Here is a 21,097-nt window from a genome sequence, read left to right on the forward strand (position 1 = left end):
GCAGCATCTATGGGGTTAATTAAGCACAAAGAAAATGGGATCCATTATCCAGAATACTTGGGATGTGGAGGTTTCTGGCTACGTGGCCATTGCATTACATGGAGCATTAAGGGGTAGTTCACCTTTAAGTTAATGGCCTATTCTAAGTAACTTTTCAATTGGTCTTCATTATTTATAGTTTTTGAACTATTTGCCTTCTTCTAACTTTTTGTAGCTTTCAAATGGGGGTCACTAATGGGGGGATGCTAATTAGGATTTGGATTTGGTTTGGGATTCGGCCGAATCAGTCAGGGTGGGTTCGGGGGTTCGGCTGAATCAGTCAGGATGGGTTCGGGGGTTCAGCTGAATCAGTCAGGGTGGGTTCGGGGGTTCGGCCGAATCAGTCAGGGTGGGTTCGGGGGTTCGGCCGAATCAGTCAGGATGGGTTCGGGGGTTCGGCTGAATCAGTCAGGGTGGGTTCGGGGGTTCGGCCGAATCAGTCAGGATGGGTTCGGGGGTTCGGCTGAATCAGTCAGGGTGGGTTCGGGGGTTCGGCCGAATCAGTCAGGGTGGGTTCGGGGGTTCGGCTGAATCAGTCAGGGTGGGTTCGGGGGTTCGGCCGAATCAGTCAGGGTGGGTTCGGCTGAATCAGTCAGGATGGGTTCGGGGGTTCGGCCGAATCAGTCAGGGTGGGTTCGGGGGTTCGGCCGAATCAGTCAGGGTGGGTTCTGGGGTTCGGCCGAATCAGTCAGGATGGGTTCGGGGTTCGGCTGAATCAGTCAGGGTGGGTTCGGGGGTTCGGCTGAATCAGTCAGGGTGGGTTCGGGGTTCGGCTGAATCAGTCAGGGTGGGTTCGGGGGTTCGGCCGAATCAGTCAGGGTGGGTTCGGGGGTTCGGCCGAATCAGTCAGGATGGGTTCGGGGGTTCGGCTGAATCAGTCAGGATGGGTTCGGGGGTTCGGCTGAATCAGTCAGGGTGGGTTCGGGGGTTCGGCTGAATCAGTCAGGGTGGGTTCGGGGGTTCGGCCGAATCAGTCAGGGTGGGTTCGGGGGTTCGGCCGAACTCAAAAAAAGTGGGTTTGGTGCATCCCTAACTAAAAGTTAACTCAAAGGTCAACAACCCCTTTAAAGGAGTACTAAACCTATTTTTTTGGGGCCCCGCCCCCAATTGCAGACACCTGACTTCCCTTTGCTTCTGATTGGCATTTGGAAGTGGGAAGGAGGCAGACATGGCTAGGTACAGGGGAGCAGGGTCTGGTTATGGCAGCCATGCATTTTGGAGCTGTGTGGGGGGGGGAATAATTCTGCATCTCAGCCCCGTGGCAGTTACAGGGTTAAGGCTGCCCCCCTGTAGGGCATGAAGGGCGATGACTGACTTGCCTGGAATGACAGAAATGGAATCCCAGCTTGGCTAACCTACGTAACCCTAAGGGTCAGACCAGCTCGCCCCTCTGCAGCCACCGGGGGGGGGGGGGGGGTACAAAGTGCCCCCACTGCTCCCTAAAGGAAAATGGGGTCAACTAAAAAATGTAGGGAGGTCTCTTACCGTCAACTACTTCCTCCCCATGTCTCTTACTGTTATGTAGAGAGCGATGAACTGAGACTGCAATTGGTCTTTGTTTTTTATTATTTGCAGTTTTTTAAATTATTTAGCCTTTTTCGTCAGCGGCTCCCCAATTTGGAATTTTGGCAGCTGTCTGGTTGCTAAGGTCCAATTAAACATAGCAACCAAGCAGTGGTTTGAAAAAGAAACAGGAATATGAATTGAAGTGGGACTAAATAAAATGATAATTAATAAAAAGTAACAATAACAATAAAACTGGAGCCTCACAGAGCAATAGGATTTGGCTGCCGGGGTCAGTGACCCCCATTTGAAAGCTGCAAAGAGTCAGAAGAAGGGAAATGGTTTAAAAAATATAAATAATGAAGACCAATTGAAAAGTTACTTAGAATAGGCCATTAACTTAATGGTAAAGGTTTAATGTTCCACCTAATGCAATGGCCACATCCCAAGCATTCTGGATAATGGATCCCATTTTCATTCCATTTCTGCTTAGGGTCCAATTAACATAGCAGTAGTTTGAATAAGAGGCAGGAAGAGGCGGGACTAAATAGAAAAATAAGTAATAAAAAGTAACAATAACAATAAAACTGGAGCCTCACAGAGCAATTTTCTTGGCTGCCGGGGTCAGTGACCCCCATTTGGAAGCTGCAAAGAGTCAGAATAGAAAGGCAAATAATTAAAAAACTATGGAAAATAAAAAATGAAGACCAACTGAAAAGTTGCTAAGAATGGGCCGTTCTATAGGGTGAACCACCCCTTAAAGGTAGACATCCCCAGGAAAAGTCATGGAACTTATATACAGGCTACAGGTTTCTTTCCAGATAGTTCTTGCAGTTTCTCTAGTTCCCCCGCTGGAAATTTCCATAGATGTAAAGCTAAAGGAACCCTATTCCCAAAGGGTCTGAGGAACAATCATGGAACTCACCTGAACTCCCACGGGGAACAATGGAACGTTCTGTGCTCTGAAGCCAACGAGCAATTACCATTGGGATCAGCGAATCAAAGGCCTCAGTATGTCCCTATTTAGGCTCTTTCATCTGTCTGTAAATACATTCCCACCTGATTTCATGTCTTTTATTCTCTCAAGTGGCCGCTTGGCCTTTCCTCGGCAATAAGAGGAACAGGAACAGCCCCCTAAGTTTGCTCATAGCCTGTACAGAGAGATACCATAAAACTATGGCACATAGGGATTCCCCTGTACTAAGCACAATTCAGCAGGAACAGCCCCCTAAGTTTGCTCATAGCCTGTACAGAGAGATACCATAAAACTATGGCACATAGGGATTCCCCTGTACTAAGCACAATTCAGCAGGAACAGCCCCCTAAGTTTGCTCATAGCCTGTACAGAGAGATACCATAAAACTATGGCACATAGGGATTTCCCCAGTACTAAGCACAATTCAGCAGGAACAGCCCCCTAAGTTTGCTCATAGCCTGTACAGAGAGATACCATAAAACTATGGCACATAGGGATTTCCCCAGTACTAAGCACAATTCAGCAGGAACAGCCCCCTAAGTTTGCTCATAGCCTGTACAGAGAGATACCATAAAACTATGGCAGCATAGGGATTCCCCTGTACTAAGCACAATTCAGCAGGAACGGCCCCCTAAGTTTGCTCATAGCCTGTACAGAGAGATACCATAAAACTATGGCACATAGGGATTCCCCTGTACTAAGCACAATTCAGCAGGAACGGCCCCCTAAGTTTGCTCATAGCCTGTACAGAGAGATACCATAAAACTATGGCACATAGGGATTTCCCCTGTACTAAGCACAATTCAGCAGGAACAGCCCCCTAAGTTTGCTTATAGCCTGTACAGAGAGATACCATAAACCTATGGAACATAGGGATTCCCCTGTACTAAGCACAATTCAGCAGGAACAGCCCCCTAAGTTTGCTCATAGCCTGTACAGAGAGATACCATAAAAGTATAAGTATGTGCCTTTGCCCCCTTGTATAACAGCAAGAATTATCATCTGCTTGGCGAGCGGCTGCCTGTTGGAAGGGGCAGCATGTCGGTAATTGGAAGCAGTTTGGTCAGATTTATAGCTTTGATTCTGTTCTTAATCCGACCTTTTGCATAATATTTGGCAAGAGATACATCCAGGAGAAGGGCTCGTCTTTCATTACGATTAAAAAATAATCATATGATGCGCCCCTTCTAGCCGGTATCCAGTCTCAGCACGAACGTATAATAAATCCAAATGACTATTTTTTGCTCCTATTACAAAAGTAGCTGTATAAAATGACCATTACACCTCATATATATATATATATACTGTATATATGTTAATATCTTACATTGCTTAGATAATACAGCATAAGGGTATTACTGCATGCCCAGAGCATCCCTATTTGTATTTATACATATGGGTAGGAGGTGCCATAGTGTTTCCCTTAGACAGTACAGTATGGGGGTACAGCTTATTGTGTGCCCAGAACATTCCTTCTCTGTATATTTGTATTTATACATATGGGTAGGGGGTGCCATAGTGTTTCCCTTAGACAGTACAGTATGGGGGTACAGCTTATTGTGTGCCCAGAGCATTCCTTCTCTGTATATTTGTATTTATACATATGGGTAGGAGGTGCCATAGTGTTTCCCTTAGACAGTACAGTATGGGGGTACAGCTTATTGTGTGCCCAGAACATTCCTTCTCTGTATATTTGTATTTATACTTATGGGTAGGAGGTGCCATAGTGTTTCCCTTAGACAGTACAGTATGGGGGTACAGCTTATTGTGTGCCCAGAACATTCCCTCTCTGTATATTTGTATTTATACATATGGGTAGGAGGTGCCATAGTGTTTCCCTTAGACAGTACAGTATGGGGGTACAGCTTATTGTGTGCCCAGAACATTCCTTCTCTGTATATTTGTATTTATACATATGGGTAGGAGGTGCCATAGTGTTTTCATTAGACAGTACAGTATGGGGGTACAGCACATGACTCTTGGTACTGGGACCATGTGGTTTAGAATTCCTGGGGCTCATTCTTTCCCCGTGACCAGCAGGAAGTCAGTAGCATCAGGACCAGGAGCCGTGAGGTTTGGCTACGTGACGGAATGTAGGAGTAAGCTCCCCGGCCCATGAGTCATGTTGCACTGACAATAACGTTTATGTGAGACAGAATAACATAATAATCCCAATTAGTAAAATAATTAACCCGTCAGCGTCTCTTGTTATTGTTTAATAAGGTTTGGGGAGGGAGCGCTGCCGGTCAGCGGCCTCGTTATCTCACAAGCAGATGAAAGTGGATTAACGATTCCCGGCATTAAAATCTGATATATCAAATAAATAGTCAAAGGGAGACCTTAAAGGAAAACTATACCCCCAGAATAAATACTTAACCAACATACTTAACATAATATCAACTATTAAAAAATCTTGCCAAACTAGAATATATATATCAGTAAATATTGCCCTTTTACATCCTTTCCCTTGAGCCGCCATTTTGTAATGGGCTGTGTGCTCCCTCAGAGATCAGCTGACAGGAAGTGATGCGGCTCTAACTGTAACAGGAAGTAGTGTGGGAGCAAAAGGCAGAACTCTGCCCATTCATTGGCTGATGGGGCCTAGCATGTATGTGTGCCTTGGCTTGTTTGTGTGCACTGTGACTCCTATGATCCCAGGGGGCGGCCCTTAGTACTTAAAATGGCAGTTTCCTATTTAGGATTACCCACTGGCACATACTGCTAAAAAAGTATATTTTTCTGAAATAAGTTTATTTAGATGAAGCAGGGTTTTACGTATGAGCTGTTTATACAATATATTTTTATAGAGACCTACATTGTTTGGGGGTGTACTTTTCCTTTAAGATAAAGGGTAAGTAAACCTCCTGTGATGTGAAGCTATAGCTCTGATGCTGTAGCAGCCATAAAGTGAGACAGGGCTGCCGTTATTCCTACACATAGAGAATAATCCATTAGGAAGAGTCACTTACCCGGCAGAATGCCGTCGCTAGGGGGAGCAGCTGAGCAGCGATGGTATATTCTTCAGAACCGGAGCAATCCTAGAAAGAGAGAGAAAACAGGGAATGTCTCAAACGCTTTAGGTACAAAACCGCTGCCCCATTCTCGGGATCAAAGGGGGCCTTTGTGTTTCTTCTTTGGGGTGAATTCTTACCATAAGAGGGAAGAATGAAATAAACACAAGCGGCAGAGCCCGGGCCAGCTGCACTGCTCCACCTGCTTTGTGTCAGGTGTCTCCCCCCGGCCGGAGGGTCCGCACCATAAGTGAGATTGGGAGAATGTTGCAAACCATAAATAAACGGGGCCTAAGCAATCCCAGATGTAGGGGCTCATGGTGGGCCTGGGACTCCTCTCTGGGCCTGGGCTCCTGTGTGCAGTTTATTTACAGATGCTCCCAGTGTGTACACTAACGTGAAATATTTAATGGCACAATATAAATACAGAGCTTCTTATCTACAGCTGCTCCTGAGGGACCCGCCGACTGCTCTGAGCTGGGAATGTCCCACAGACTTGCCCTATGGCCTTTATATTGGCATAGAGGGAACTGGGGGGCTTATAAACTGTATAGTGTCATTGTGCTTTGTATAACTGCTAATGCATTTATTTATTATACAGTATTGATGTTGATTTAGGATATTCATCACTCACATCAGTCCCTGAGGCAGAGCTTACAATCTAAAGCCCCTATCACATTCCTAACTGACAGTAGATTATCCCTTATAATACATGAGTGATACTCAGAGTTCCCTGTATAACTCAGCCTGCAGCCTTGTGCCTTTATATGGGGGGCACAGAACCCCTTAGTGACTGCTAATATCCTTATCATTTACAGTAGGGGGTACATTATCCCTTATAATACATGAGTGATACTCAGAGTTCCCTGTATAACTCAGCCTGCAGCCTTGTGCCTTTATATGGGCACAGAACCCCTCAGTGACTGCTAATATCCTTATCATTTACAGTAGGGGGTACATTATATCCCTTATAATACATGAGTGATACTCAGAGTTCCCTGTATAACTCAGCCTGCAGCCTTGTGCCTTTATATGGGCACAGAACCCCTCAGTGACTGCTAATATCCTTATCATTTACAGTAGGGGGTACATTATATCCCTTATAATACATGAGTGATACTCAGAGTTCCCTGTATAACTCAGCCTGCAGCCTTGTGCCTTTATATGGGGGGCACAGAACCCCTCAGTGACTGCTAATATCCTTATCATTTACAGTAGGGGGTACATTATCCCTTATAATACATGAGTGATACTCAGAGTTCCCTGTATAACTCAGCCTGCAGCCTTGTGCCTTTATATGGGCACAGAACCCCTCAGTGACTGCTAATATCCTTATCATTTACAGTAGGGGGTACATTATCCCTTATAATACATGAGTGATACTCAGAGTTCCCTGTATAACTCAGCCTGCAGCCTTGGTGGGAGGATCTAGAACCCCTCTTGTAGCCAATCAGAGCCTAAGAAGCTTGGTAATAGCAAAACATGTAGTAAATCAGAGCTTTAAAAATAACTAGTAGAATTGAAACCACTTGTAGCCAAGCTCAGGATCTGAGCCAATCCGTACGGGACTAACGACAGAGTGTGTGTGTAGGAAAGATATGTGAGTAATTTGCATAGTTCCGTGGAAGAATGGATAGTTAATAAACACTAACGATGTATCATTCTTACATTACACAACAGAGCGGGTCCCGTGCTGAGTAATGTACTGTAGTGAGTAGGCTTCTCCCTCTATAACAATGTACAATAATGAGAGGAATGACATCCCCCCCCCACACATCTGACTCCCCTTAGGCCGGCGTGCCATGCGTGTTTGTAGGGGCTGTCAGGGGGCCCCCGTGGCAATAAAGTCTGAAACCTTCTCCCAAGGAAATGGCTGGAATGCCAGGATGCCTCTCTCTCCCCCAGCGGGGACGCTGTTTGGAGCAAGAAATGTCCAAAGTCTTAAACGGCACCAGCTGTGGGACTGGGCCGCACTCTAATTGCCCAGCGCGGGGTAACGGGACACGAGACATGCAAAGGGAAAAATCCCCTCATTATCAGTGGAAAGATAGAAAGAGTTTATAAGTGATGTCTCATAACTCCCAGTGTATGGAAAAAACTATAACTAACCTTTCCCTAGCACAGCCTACTTACCCATCTCTGTATATTTGTATTTATACATTTGGGTAGGAGGTGCCACAGTGTTTCCCTTAGACAGTACAGTATGGGGGTACAGCTTATTGTGTGCCCAGAACATTCCCTCTCTGTATATTTGTATTTATACATATGGGTAGGAGGTGCCATAGTGTTTCCCTTAGACAGTACAGTATGGGGGTACAGCTTATTGTGTGCCCAGAACATTCCTTCTCTGTATATTTGTATTTATACATATGGGTAGGAGGTGCCATAGTGTTTCCCTTAGACAGTACAGTATGGGGGTACAGCTTATTGTGTGCCCAGAACATTCCTTCTCTGTATATTTGTATTTATACATATGGGTAGGGGGTGCCATAGTGTTTCCCTTAGACAGTACAGTATGGGGGTATAGCTTATTGTGTGCCCAGAACATTCCTTCTCTGTATATTTGTATTTATACATATGGGTAGGGGGTGCCATAGTGTTTCCCTTAGACAGTACAGTATGGGGGTACAGCTTATTGTGTGCCCAGAACATTCCTTCTCTGTATATTTGTATTTATACATATGGGTAGGAGGTGCCATAGTGTTTCCCTTAGACAGTACAGTATGGGGGTACAGCTTATTGTGTGCCCAGAACATTCCTTCTCTGTATATTTGTATTTATACATATGGGTAGGAGGTGCCATAGTGTTTCCCTTAGACAGTACAGTATGGGGGTACAGCTTATTGTGTGCCCAGAACATTCCTTCTCTGTATATTTGTATTTATACATATGGGTAGGGGGTGCCATAGTGTTTCCCTTAGACAGTACAGTATGGGGGTACAGCTTATTGTGTGCCCAGAACATTCCTTCTCTGTATATTGGTATTTATACATATGGGTAGGAGGTGCCATAGTGTTTCCCTTAGACAGTACAGTATGGGGGTACAGCTTATTGTGTGCCCAGAACATTCCTTCTCTGTATATTGGTATTTATACATATGGGTAGGACATGCCTATTGGTTCCCTTACAGCAGTGATCCCCAACCAGTGGTTCGTGAGCAACATGTTGCTCTCCAACCCCTTGGATGTTGCTCCCAGCGGCCTCAAAGTAGCTGCTCATTTTTTAATTTCTGGCTTGGGGGCAAGTTTTGGTTGCATAAAACCCAGTGTAAAGCCAAACAGAGCCTCCTGTAGGCTGCCAGTCCACATAGGGGCTACCAAATAGCCAATTATAGCTCTTATTTGCACCCCCAGGAACATTTTCCATGCATGTGTTGCTCCCCAAAACTTTTTCCATTTGAATGTGGCTCACGAGTATAAAAGGTTGGGGATCTCTGCCTTACAGCATGCAACAAAGGTGTAACTAATTGATACAGTTCATAAGCAACTTTAGCATTTATTACACAATGTTTATAGACAGGGGAAACTATAAATCCAAAAATAACTCCTAAATCTACTGACTCCGCTGCGAGGGCACGAGACTGCCATGTATGTTGATTGGATGGCACAGAATGCCTCTCTGTGATATGACTGAGGTACAAGCCAAACAGGAATCAGAGGCTACAATTAGGCTGAGGTATTAAATATATATATAAATTCCTAGCATAGGCCACCACATGAGGAGCAGACGTATAAACCCCGGCCAGACACATATCTGTCTCCCATTAGGAGCTCCAGTCAGCAACAAACACACCAGTAAATGCCTCTAATGACCATAAAACTAATATTGCTCACCCCCCACTGGCACATAAATCTTATTTTCAGTGTACTTTCCTTATCTACAGGTTCCTGTTGAGTAAGCCTGGTGCACACAGTACTTCTCCTAAGGGGCATGGGCTGGGCTTTCAGTCCAGTAACATTGGGGTTACAAAGTCACACAGTCAAAAGTTGCTTTGGTCTGGTGACCCATAATTGCCTTTTATAAAGTTACACTATAGTGATATCTATACGTGTAGGTGGCACTGCCATGCCCACAGCATTCCTTCTCTGTATATTTGTATTTATACATATGGGTAGGGGGTGCCATAGTGTTTCCCTTAGACAGTACAGTATGGGGGTACAGCTTATTGTGTGCCCAGAACATTCCTTCTCTGTATATTTGTATTTATACATATGGGTAGGGGGTGCCATAGTGTTTCCCTTAGACAGTACAGTATGGGGGTCCAGCTTATTGTGTGCCCAGAACATTCCTTCTCTGTATATTTGTATTTATACATATGGGTAGGAGGTGCCATATTGTTTCCCTTAGACAGTACAACTGCTTGTTTGGCAAGGTCACCAAATGAGCAGATATTTTACCAATATGCCACCCTTGGGGTGAGTGATAACAGATTGATCATGTTGAGACAAGCCAATGGAATAAAGCCCATCGGGATGAGGACCACATCAACACACCCCTTGTCCCAACAGGATTTTTAAACCTGGCCAATATCATCTGAGGGCCCCATACATGGGCTGATAAATTGCTGACTCCAACTGTCATCAGTTTAATTGACTTGTGTGTGGGGAAGTCGCCATACACAGGGGCAGATAATTGCCTAAAACCAGTAGAAAACAGTTCCTTCTGCATCAGGACCCGCGGATCTGGATATCAAAGCCGGCGTAGCATTTCACTTTATGCAAGTTTAAATAACTGCGCTGAAGCCAACTGTGGCCTATAATTATCCGGACAGGCACTAATGAAGGGCGTCCGTCCCGAGCGGGACACAGCGCTTTGTAGTATCAGCAATAACGCCAACGTCAAGAGCGTATTACTGCTTTTTATGGGCTTACTGGAAGAATGTATTAGCAGCAGATTGAGAAGGAATTTTATGGGACAGGGATAAAAGTTATATATTGCCCAGTTAATGGGAATGTACAGAGCCAGACACAGGGAATGGGCGAGAGGGAGGTACGAGCAAAGTGAGAGGTGATTCTGAGGCAAGAAATGTAAAGAGGATTATGGCCCGACAAAAAACGTGCCGAAATGGCTACTGATCTGATCACTGCCTCTGGGTGCAACAACAAGGTCAACCTGTATGTACCCATGTTTAGCCACAATCCCTATTAAAGCCTGTCCAACTGGCCTAATAGTGAAATAAAAGCTGAACAGTCCACTTGCTCTCCTAGACAGCCCTAATAAGCCCAATCTGAAGGAGGATTCAGGTGAGATTTGGGGTTTAAAAGAGAAGGAAAGGCATATTGCCAATAGATTAGTCACAATAGTGCAAGCTAGAATGCTATATATTCTGTACAAAGCTTTACCATACCTGAGTAAACATCCCTAGAAGCTCCCTCTGTTTAAGATAGCAGCTGCCATTTTAGCTTGGTCTCCTACCTTCCATGCTGCAGCTGTGGCTACTGGTAGCTCAGATTACAGCATAGTTGGGAGGGGGAGAGAGGAGAGATAGGACTGGGAGAAGGAGAAGGGAGGGGGAGAGAGGAGAAAACTGAGCAGATTAGTGCTGTGCCCTGAAGGATTTTTCTGAGAAAAGGAAGTCTGACACAGAAGAACATGCGTACACAAAAGAAGAAAATAAATCTTGTGTTTCTTTCGATAGAGAACTTTAGCGTTTATGGCTTTATTTACTGATAAAGCTTACTTAGTTTTTACCTTTCCTTCTCATTTAAACATACTGACTATTATATATTTCCTTGGGAGCATCGGGTTGGGTGGCTGATGCAGAGATGTGCCCCATGATATCTAACCTTGTTACAAACCTGTCTATTGTGCTCACACATCTTGGGGAATCTGATACACCCTCATAAGTATAACACAGATTTCTGTGTCTGTTACAGGATTCTACAGGTCTGGGAAATTCCAGCTCGCAAGTCAAACAGAAAGCCCCAAATACTGAGTTGGCACCTACACGGGAGAAGGTCATCAATCATGTAGAAGTGTTTACAACGATAGTTCTGGCATCTTAGAATCCTTCTTGTTTTTGTCTCTGCTAGGGAATGGCTTGGATGGGAATTTGGATGAAAGCAAAAATCAAACGTTTGGGTTGAACCAGGTGTAATCCCGAGAGAATTACTGTGTTACTGTGATAATTAGACAGGTTCTAGGGAGCCTAGACCATGGGTAGGCTGGAGTTTGCATGAAAATAGGCTGTGAGTCGGGGAACTCTGACCATTATTTGTCAAATCTCCAGGTATGTAGATATAGGGAATCCTGTACCCCCCTACTATAACGAATCCTAAACAGTCAAGCTGCCAGAGACATACAGAACCTTGGGCAGTGTGATATGCCCTGGTAACAAGAAAAGAATGGATCTTGTACAGGATTCTACAGGTCTGGGAAATTCCAGCTCCCAAATCATACAGAAAGCCCCAAATATAGAAGAGGTATCTACACGGGATCATCTATCACGGAGAGGTGTTTCTACTTTTTTGGCTACTGCTGGGGAATGGCTTGGTTGGAAAGTTTGGCTTGAAACAGCTCTAATATTGAGTGGGTTGTTCTTTGGGGGCTCGGGGCATTGCTCCATCATGACTTTTCTCCCCAACAAGATTAAAAGATGGAGTAAAAGTTTACAGTGAGACAGGTATTTCTGTGTGTTTAGTAGGGTAACAGCAGTGTCTGGGATGCCAGGGGCCCACCAGAAAACCTTGCACCGTGGGCCCACTCTTCAAACTATTTTTCATCCACTTCTCACTTAACCTCTATATTTTACTAATTATTTTTCTTTATGTACTTATAATATATTTTTTATATTTGGTCAATTTGTGACCATGCAAAGACCTAAGGTCATGGGCTGAATGCTATTATACAGGTTACAGAACTCCAAGGTAATATCCTCAAGTTGTCCAAAAGTGGGGACACGAGTTTCCATTAGTGGCACCATTAAGGTCTGGAACTGATGACATCACTAGGTGGTGTTTATAAGGATATCTTATAGAGGATATTCATGGCTCTTGAGATTTATATGATAAAGAACTTGTCTAAGTAGAACCTCATAAGTGGAAGTTCTACTAGTTTCTTTTGAAAGAACATCTGTTCTCAGAGCCAACGTCACTTCCAACAGGTCCATGACTGGCCAGTTCACCAGAAGTCGGAACTTGTTTAAAAAACACAAGCTGGAAGATTCACTTGAAGTTTAAGCAACAGCCCTGGTCTTCCATGGAGTTTTTGCTGCCGTCATGGTAATAAAGGGATGGTTTGTTGAACCAAAAAATAGTCAATGTGTTTGGTAATCATTAATGCTCCTAAACAACCAAAGTAATCTTCGTTTTCTAGTACTCTTCCTAGACACACTGAGTCACGGCTTTTATTTAGAACAAGATTGTGTGAAACATATGAGCAGTTACATGAGTACTGACTTGGCCCGAAATGGAAATACCTGTCGTTGTTTTCGAGAAAATTAATGCCGGGAACCACAGCTACGTTACGCTTTCCACCAACTTACACGTACTGGAAAGCGATCTATTAATGAACATCGAGAGTCACATAAAGACACAGTTTTGCAAAATAGAGTTTCTTAATATGCCAGTAGTAAAACTTGAGAGTAAACAGGTCCCACTTGTATTTATTTTATAATGGGAAAAGTTAGACATTGTTTATTCCGAGTAAACAGAAAACGTTAACTCTAATGTGATGATGCAACGCTGGATCTTGGGTTACATGGAGGTACTTCTGCACCAGTTAGCCCTAGTTTCAGGGTATCTAGGGTTGAACATGAGCGTTCAGCTAAAGTATCACTGTAGGGCAAATAGCCATTATCCTAGCAGCCCTTTAGGTTTCATACCCCCACCAGCACTGCTCTTCCCTACAGTCTGGAAAACCTGTGTGGTAGTGATGAGTGGGTCATAGATTCTTCAACCCAAACTGAACCTACTACTTCCCAACCCAAACCCAGCCCAAAGCCCCCTTTTTCATGACCCACACCTGACTTACCCCAACTTCCCTATGATGGTGCTGCTTGAAGTCTCAACCCCCACCAGCCCCAACATCTTTTTGGTGCAACCCATGGGTAAACCAATAGGTCCCACCAGCCCTATCATCTTCTTGGGGAAACCTTGGGTAAACCAATAGGTCCCACCAGCCCCATCAACTTCTTGGTGAAACCCATGGGTAAACCAATAGGTCCCACCAGCCCCATCATCTTCTTGGTGCAACCCATGGGTAAACCAATAGGTCCCACCAGCCCCATCATCTTCTTGGTGCAACCCATGGGTAAACCAATAGGTCCCACCAGCCCCATCATCTTCTTGGTGCAACCCATGGGTAAACCAATAGGTCCCACCAGCCCCATCATTTTCTTGGTGCAACCCATGGGTAAACCAATAGGTCCCACCAGTTTTGGGTCAACCCGCTCATCACTAATGTGTAGGTGCCTCAACCAAGTATACTGAAATGTAAACTCTACTAAGGTAAAGGCAGATGAAAGCAGAATTGATGGGGTCACAAAGAGACCCACGGAGTCCCCTAATTGGTATCTTTGTTTGAAGTACCAAGAGTTTTATAAATGTTGTGTCCTTATGCAGTATCCAACTTGCACCTAGATCTTAACAAGGTACACGTCTCCCATCAAGCAAACCACTGTGAGCCATAACCATGCACAACCTGGCTCACATTTGTTCCAACCAATGGGGATTAGGGTAGCATTCTTCAGTAAAACAGGACAACGTCCATGCCTGAGAGACTTATAGGTATATGAGGGGTTTGGCCATTGGGGACACTGTTTTATTTGTGTCTATAGCTGATTTAAAGAAGGTAGAATGGAAGCTTCCAGTCATAAAGAAAACAAAATACAAATAGTAAAGTAAAACCCACTTCTATATAGTTGAAATCTTTCCCAAGGGAGAATGGTATCAAGGATACAAAATGGAAGAACCAAGAACAGATGACCCATTATAATCTAAATTACAGGCATATCAAGACAGACGTTCTGCTCTTCTCAATAGCAACAGACAGGAGAAAAGGGACTAGATACCAGCATTTAATTAAAGAGGGAGACAACATATAACTTTCCCTTTATTACTTTTAAACATGGTGCGGCCACCCCTTTTCATTAGTTTTATTAAAACGCCGCCACCAGATATGTCTAAGCGGCGCGCATTGTTATGTAAGGAGAAGGCTTGGCCCAATTATGTTCCACCTCCACTTACGTCTCTTTAACCAGGTCTCTAAAAAAAGACAGTCTTTACCTGATTTGACCAGCCAATTAGTTGGCCACATTGGGCTCTCTCTCTATGATATCGTATGTACCTTGTGAAAATAGAAGAAGCAAGGCTACTGCACAGAATTAGGGGCCACAAGCTTTGGCTTTGGTTGCCCTATCTGGTTGCCATGGTCAGTGAAGCTACTATTTAGGGCTGACCTATAAACCCTAATGGAACTTTTGGAGCCACTCCTACTGCAGAATCAAGGGGTTTGGACAGGTGTGACATGGGCGTGGTCACATCCCTTCTGGATTTGGGACAATAGACCGACCCTTTCTCTCCAAAGAGTCAACATTTGAATGTACCCTTTGAATTCAATTTTCTAGTGGAATTAGGAATCTCTGGTCAAAAACACCTGCAAGCTCCAAGGCTCTGATCAACTACTCCTTTACTAGCCCAAGGCTCCACTGCTGTAGGCCCAAGATCCAAGATTAGGGAATCCCTTTAGAGGTGCACATTGATGCCCATTCGCCTCTGGCATCCAACACAAACAGGGGCCAATGGGAAGCTAACAACATAAGCCGCTGCACCAAGCAAACAACAAACACGAGGGGCAGAAAGAGACGCCACAGTCTGATTTCTCACATTCCTACAAATCTGATCCTAATAACCATAGAGAAGCCCCCTGTGAAGCAGCAAACGGGAATCAGATGTGAGCAACCACAAGCAAAGCCTGTTGCCGCCCCCCATAGCGTGCCCGCTGGAGACCTGCCCATTGCTATGCTGAAGTGTAGGAAGACAAGCAGATTGAGACAACCGCATCCAACCTCAGCCAGGGAGCGGGGAGTTGCAGGCACTACCTCAAAGCACTGTGGGATGTTATCCGAGCAGAGCACCTGTATGAATAACTCACTTGCCAACAAACATTGGCACAGGACTCCATGAGCTGTATTTTATTCCCCCATTGTCCATAGGTTCCATGTAAGGAAAGGGGGAACCAATAAAGAAGGGAGAAGGTGCCTTCAGTCTCTTTTTAGCACTTGATGTTGAGGGAGAAAAGAGAAAATGTCTCATATGACCCAACAGCTAGAGAAGCATAGAGAGAAATGTCTCTTCCACCTCATATTCCATCAACCAGTGGCAGCCGGGGGATAATGGTCTCTCCTGGGTCAAGTCCAGAATCCAATAATAGGAGAGAGATGGTGCCATTTCCATCAGACAGTTACATGGGGCACTGAAGTCCAGGGGGGTTCTGTGGATGAGGGTAGGATGGGATTCCTGGTTTGTGGAAGGGGTAGGGTTTGTGTAAAGTGGGTGGAGAATGGGTGGAGCTGTGGCATAATTGGTAATTGGCCAGGGCAGATTGGGCCATAGTCTCACACACGAGGAGCATTTTTTAAAAAAATTATATGGGCCTCATTTTACTTGTTGGAAGGGTCACTACCCATGGGGCCCAGGTGACCAGTGGGTTTGGGCACCCTGTGGGGGCGGGGGTGGAAGGGTCAATACCCATGGGGCCCAGGTGACCAGTGGCTTTGGGCACCCTGTGGGGGCGGGGGTGGAAGGGTCACTACCCATGGGGCCCAGGTGACCAGTGGGGACGGGGGTGGAAGGGTCACTACCCATGGGGCCCAGTGGGTTTGTGAACCCTGTGGGGGCGGGGGTGGAAGGGTCACTACCCATGGGGCCCAGGTGACCAGTGGGTTTGGGCACCCTGTGGGGGCGGGGGTGGAAGGGTCACTACCCATGGGGCCCAGGTGACCAGTGGCTTTGGGCACCCTGTGGGAGCGGGGGTGGAGGGGTCACTACCCATGGGGCCCAGGTGACCAGTGGGTGTGGGCACCCTGTGGGGGCGGGAGTTGATCGAAGGAGCAAAGAGGCGTCTTCATTCTCATAGACCAACATCCAAAGAAGAGAGAAGGTCCCAAGTTCACACCTGTCTCTTTTTCCAGCATATAATGGAAAAAGAGAGCGGAACGTGAGTAGCAAGCCCACATTCCCCTTTCTAGTAATTTTTAGAGTGTAAGCTCTGGTGGGCAGGACTCCATATTTTACATTTTACACAACCAATGGAGTGGCACGGGGCAATTTCAGGCTCAGCCCTAGTACAAGGTCTCACAATACAAGCAAATAGGTTTATTATGGGATAGAAACCTCTCACCGAACCAATTATGAGGCTTCCAGCCTGGAGCCCTCCTGATGGAATTAACCCCACCCACATGTATAAATACCAATATACAAAGCGGAACATCTTGTGCCACAATAATACATACGCCATATCATACGCCCTTGTAAACAATGCACATTTTTTGCTAAACCAATGAGTGTATTTATAGTTCTCCGCGGTTCTTTATTTTAATTTTAATTCTATTTATAGCATTAAAAAAAATATAATTTCTATTGGATTCGGTTATGGGCTGCAAAAATATTCAGAAAACAGGCTCTAAATATAGCGGCTCTGTTTATACAGCCTGGGGGCGAATAAATACCCAATAAGCTCTCCCCATTACTCATAATACTTTGGATTTATTACAACATTCTTATTTTTTCATTTCCTTTGTGACGGCGCATAGGGAAGATTTCATATGTTGCTATACGCAGGGCCATCATTGGTAATCATTGGGCCCAATAGTACAAGGTTAGCAGGGTCCAGGGGTTGCAAGTTATATTTCCCTGGGGCCTGCCAACATGTAGAATGGGGTCCTGGGAATGGGAGTCTGATCAGTCCCAATCAAACCCTGACACATAACTCACCAAAATCCCCATCTACTTCCAACAAGTCCTATAAAACTGCATCTCAGCATCAATTGGGGCTCCCCCCTGGAATGGGCCCCGGACTGGAACGCCCCATATTGTTAGCTCTTTTGGGCAGGGCTCTCTTCACCTCTTGTATCGGTTATTGGTTGATTTATATGTTACTCTGTATGTCCAATGTATGTAACCCACTTATTGTACAGCGCTGCGGGGTATGTTGGCGCTTTATAAATAAATGTTAATAATAATAATATCTACGCTAATGGCAGCTAAATGCTTTGGACCTGAATGTTTTTGGATTAAGTTCCCCTTTACTGCTGCCATATTCTAACTGCCGATATCAGCCCCTAAAGGCCCCCATACACGGTGAGATCCGCTCGCTTGGTGAGATCGACAAGCGAGCGGATCTTCACCTGATATCCCCACCTACGGGTGGGCAATATCGGGGAGCGTGTAGGTGAAAAAAAAAAAATAATTTGATCGTTTTGGCCCCAAACGATCGAATTATATTGGCGTCAATGGGGCAGTCGGTTCGGGGACCACATCAACAAGCCAATGCGGTCCCCGATCCGACTGAATTTTCTAACCTGGCCGATTGATATCTTGCCAATTTTAGGCCAGATATTGGTCGGGCAGGCCCCTGCTCCTACACGGGCCGATAAGCTGCCGAATCTGTCCAAGGGACCCATATCGGCAGCTACAATCGGCCCGTGTATGGGGACCTTTAGACCGATTTGGCAGATTATCGGTCTGTGTATGGGCACTAACGACGGGCCAGCCGGCAGATATCGATCGGGCAGGTTTAAGAATTTAAACGGATCGAGGACCGCATCGGCTTGATGATGCCGTCCCCGAACCGACAGATGCCTATACCCATCGTTCCTATTCGATCGTTTGGCCCCAGGGCCAAATGACCGAATTAGCCCAATATCGCCCACCCGTAAGTGGGGATATCGGGAGAAGATGCCAAGTGAGCGGATCTTAGTGTGTATGGCACCTTTAACAGTAATGAAAGCTGAGGACATAGCAGCCAGGAAGATTGGGGAAAAACAAAGAGACAGGATCTGGGTCGGATCAGCCGTGTCCAAGCACATTAGAAGCTGATGCATGAAATAGCGGCTCGGCATCTCCGGGGCCCGGCTGTAAACACACAGTACAGATGGCCGGGCTCACAAGCAGCGTTCCTCGTGCCTTTGAGAAATGTTCGGAATGAAAGACTGACCCATAAGCGCCGCAGCCTGTAAACACTCATAAATCTCCCGCTAATTGCGCAGTGCTGATAAGGAGCCCCGGCCTGCTGAAGCCATTAAGCGGTTTTATAGAACAGCACATGGATCTGATGGTGTTCTTCCCAGTTTTACGTTACTATAATATCAAATGCATCTAAAGTTTCACATTAATAAATATTTATCTTATTGGCCAAGCAACAACAGGCGGTGTTGTTTACAGCAAAAATGTCTTTGTCCTTTCTGGTAGATCAGAAGCATTCCTGAACGTTTATCTCCTGTAAACAGTAAATATTATTGTGTGCCCAGAACATTCCTTCTCCCTATATCTGTATTATGAGGGTATAGCTACTGTGTGCCCAGAACATTCCTTCTCTGTATATTTGTATTTATACATATGGGTAGGGGGGTGCCATAGTGTTTCCCTTAGACAGTACAGTATGGGGGTACAGCTTATTGTGTGCCCAGAACATTCCTTCTCTGTATATTTGTATTTATACATATGGGTAGGGGGTGCCATAGTGTTTCCCTTAGACAGTACAGTATGGGGGTACAGCTTATTGTGTGCCCAGAACATTCCTTCTCTGTATATTTGTATTTATACATATGGGTAGGGGGTGCCATAGTGTTTCCCTTAGACAGTACAGTATGGGGGTACAGCTTATTGTGTGCCCAGAACATTCCCTCTCTGTATATTTGTATTTATACATATGGGTAGGAGGTGCCATAGTGTTTCCCTTAGACAGTACAGTATGGGGGTACAGCTTATTGTGTGCCCAGAACATTCCTTCTCTGTATATTTGTATTTATACATATGGGTAGGGGGTGCCATAGTGTTTCCCTTAGACAGTACAGTATGGGGGTACAGCTTATTGTGTGCCCAGAACATTCCTTCTCTGTATATTTGTATTTATACATATGGGTAGGGGGTGCCATAGTGTTTCCCTTAGACAGTACAGTATGGGGGTACAGCTTATTGTGTGCCCAGAACATTCCTTCTCTGTATATTTGTATTTATACATATGGGTAGGGGGGTGCCATAGTGTTTCCCTTAGACAGTACAGTATGGGGGTACAGCTTATTGTGTGCCCAGAACATTCCTTCTCTGTATATTTGTATTTATACATATGGGTAGGGGGTGCCATAGTGTTTCCCTTAGACAGTACAGTATGGGGTACAGCTTATTGTGTGCCCAGAACATTCCTTCTCTGTATATTTGTATTTATACATATGGGTAGGGGGGTGCCATAGTGTTTCCCTTAGACAGTACAGTATGGGGGTACAGCTTATTGTGTGGCCCAGAACATTCCCTCTCTGTATATTTGTATTTATACATATGGGTAGGAGGTGCCATAGTGTTTCCCTTAGACAGTACAGTATGGGGGTACAGCTTATTGTGTGCCCAGAACATTCCTTCTCTGTATATTTGTATTTATACATATGGGTAGGGGGTGCCATAGTGTTTCCCTTAGACAGTACAGTATGGGGGTACAGCTTATTGTGTGCCCAGAACATTCCTTCTCTGTATATTTGTATTTATACATATGGGTAGGGGGTGCCATAGTGTTTCCCTTAGACAGTACAGTATGGGGGTACAGCTTATTGTGTGCCCAGAACATTCCTTCTCTGTATATTTGTATTTATACATATGGGTAGGAGGTGCCATAGTGTTTCCCTTAGACAGTACAGTATGGGGGTACAGCTTATTGTGTGCCCAGAACATTCCTTCTCTGTATATTTGTATTTATACATATGGGTAGGGGGTGCCATAGTGTTTCCCTTAGACAGTACAGTATGGGGGTACAGCTTATTGTGTGCCCAGAACATTCCTTCTCTGTATATTTGTATTTATACATATGGGTAGGGGTGCCATAGTGTTTCCCTTAGACAGTACAGTATGGGGGTACTTTCAGTTTGTTGTTGGTTTTCTTAGTTTATCCCCTTCAAAACCAACTGTTTATATTCTCTGCACTGCTGGTTCTGACTCCTGTTACAATAGAGCAGCATAACACACCTGGAGGAGAGGAATTCTGTTCCATTTTTGAGAGACTCACACACACGGCTTTCCAACGCAATTACATTTATAACGTTAGAACCAATAGAAATGTTTAATAAAATGCCTAATAAGTTCAGGCAGTCGCATTCCATGCTGAAATGATATCGCTAGATTAGAACCATATTAGAGAGGGGACTACTGGCGTGTATCTGTTATCGCATGCGTGTGCTGAGATTACATTTGGGAAGGGAGAGCCAAGAAATGTGTTGCACATATTTTATTCCTGCGCTGGATTTGGCTGTGCGGTGTTTGGCAACGCAGCGTGCAATCATGTTGTATCGATTAAGCCCAGCTGATGGGCCGGCCGCAAATCACTGTGAAAAATGAGCCGGTTATTCACACGCAGGACGAGA

The 21,097-nt window shown here is 45.0% G+C and overlaps 1 protein-coding gene across 5 annotated transcripts in view; it reads right to left on the minus strand.

Annotated features, from left to right (window-relative positions):
- The window catches only part of sbf2 (SET binding factor 2), a 196,919-nt gene that overhangs the window by 52,759 nt on the left and 123,063 nt on the right, over positions 1-21,097 (minus strand). For all 5 annotated transcript variants that reach the window (XM_031899700.1, XM_031899699.1, XM_031899697.1 and 2 more), the window contains 1 exon segment: positions 5,488-5,556. In XM_031899700.1, coding sequence (XP_031755560.1) covers positions 5,488-5,556 — 69 coding nt within the window.

This window comes from Xenopus tropicalis, chromosome 4, assembly GCF_000004195.4.
Source record: "Xenopus tropicalis strain Nigerian chromosome 4, UCB_Xtro_10.0, whole genome shotgun sequence".
Taxonomy (NCBI): Eukaryota; Metazoa; Chordata; class Amphibia; order Anura; family Pipidae; genus Xenopus; species Xenopus tropicalis.